Below are 1,156 nucleotides of genomic sequence, written 5' to 3' on the forward strand. Positions count from 1 at the left end.
ACTCCGATCCCTGGCTCTAATGGCCAACTCTGGATCGTCCCCGACTACAGCTCCACGAACTTCGCGACGAAGCTTGACAGCTGTAATGACGCGGTTGTGAGAAGTGTCCAATTCCGACGTCTCCGTGCATCTTCGGAAGGCGGCTCGATGAATGAGGTGACGGCTTCTATGGCTGGTGGTGAAGACTGGGTTTTTGGTCTTATTGGTGCTCCCCCTCAACCCCCGGCCTACCCGAATCGATCTCCTGCTACTCCAGCACATGGGACCCACCCTGTGGGGACCTACGAGAGTAACGAACGTTCAGACTCTGTTAGCACTATCGAGTTCTACGAGAACCTGCTTCTGATGAGTTTGACTATCAAGCTCGGTAGCTGCACTGCTTCTGTTCAGAACATTCCCTATCACGTTGGCCGTGTTCGCAATCATGAGGGACACTATATCGACGATAAGCTCTACGTGGGACCCGACTTCAGCGAAACAGATTTCACGACACAAGTGGACAACTGTCGTGACTCTAATATCAACGGCGATACATTCCAACAGCTGTTCGTTTCCTCGGAGCAAGGCGTTCCCATGAGCGAGATTACCACCCACGGGACGTTTATAACAGAATGGAGGTTCCAGCTCCGTGGTATTCCCACTCGGCCGCCGCCGACAACTCCTCTTCCTACTACCCCAACTCCTACAGTCCCGACTAAGCCTCATCCATCGGGCCTGTATAAAGATGACAGTAGAGAAGGCTCAAGCGTTTTGGTATTCCTTCAAAAACAAACCAAAAAAACAGCCAGACAACCGACATGTTATACACATGAAGGCTGTTAAATAGGGGGTTGAACTCCTGTCATTTATCATTATGAAATACGCAACACAATTGAAAACTTTCAAGTCAGAGTACAATCCTAGGTTAAAGCTTGACCGAGGGAAGTAAGGCTGACTCAACATCCGGTCCAGATGACCCGGAACCCGGCAACGTTGATGCAGAATTTCTCATTGGAAGAATCCGCTTCTAAAGCTCTTACAGTAACTTGGCCTCGTTAGAAGCGAATAATCGTTGAAGCCGTCAAGCATAAGGAATCTTCCTCTGTCTATTGATTCTTGAAGACCGTCCTCAGTGCCTTCCCATAGGTCTCTAGCATTCTGTAAACTACTAATGTCT

General features: G+C 49.2%; 1 protein-coding gene across 1 annotated transcript; it reads left to right on the forward strand.

The window, feature by feature from the left end:
- Positions 1–168: 168 nt before the first annotated feature.
- On the forward strand, positions 169–495 carry Pmar_PMAR012836 (hypothetical protein; the record flags this gene model as incomplete). Its single annotated transcript, XM_002766350.1, has 1 exon — positions 169–495. A coding segment is annotated over one exon (327 nt), but the record flags the coding sequence as incomplete, so codon positions are not given.
- Between the last annotated feature and the right edge of the window lie 661 nt (positions 496–1,156).

This window comes from Perkinsus marinus (genome assembly GCF_000006405.1).
Source record: "Perkinsus marinus ATCC 50983 genomic scaffold scf_1104296973044, whole genome shotgun sequence".
Taxonomy (NCBI): Eukaryota; Perkinsozoa; order Perkinsida; family Perkinsidae; genus Perkinsus; species Perkinsus marinus.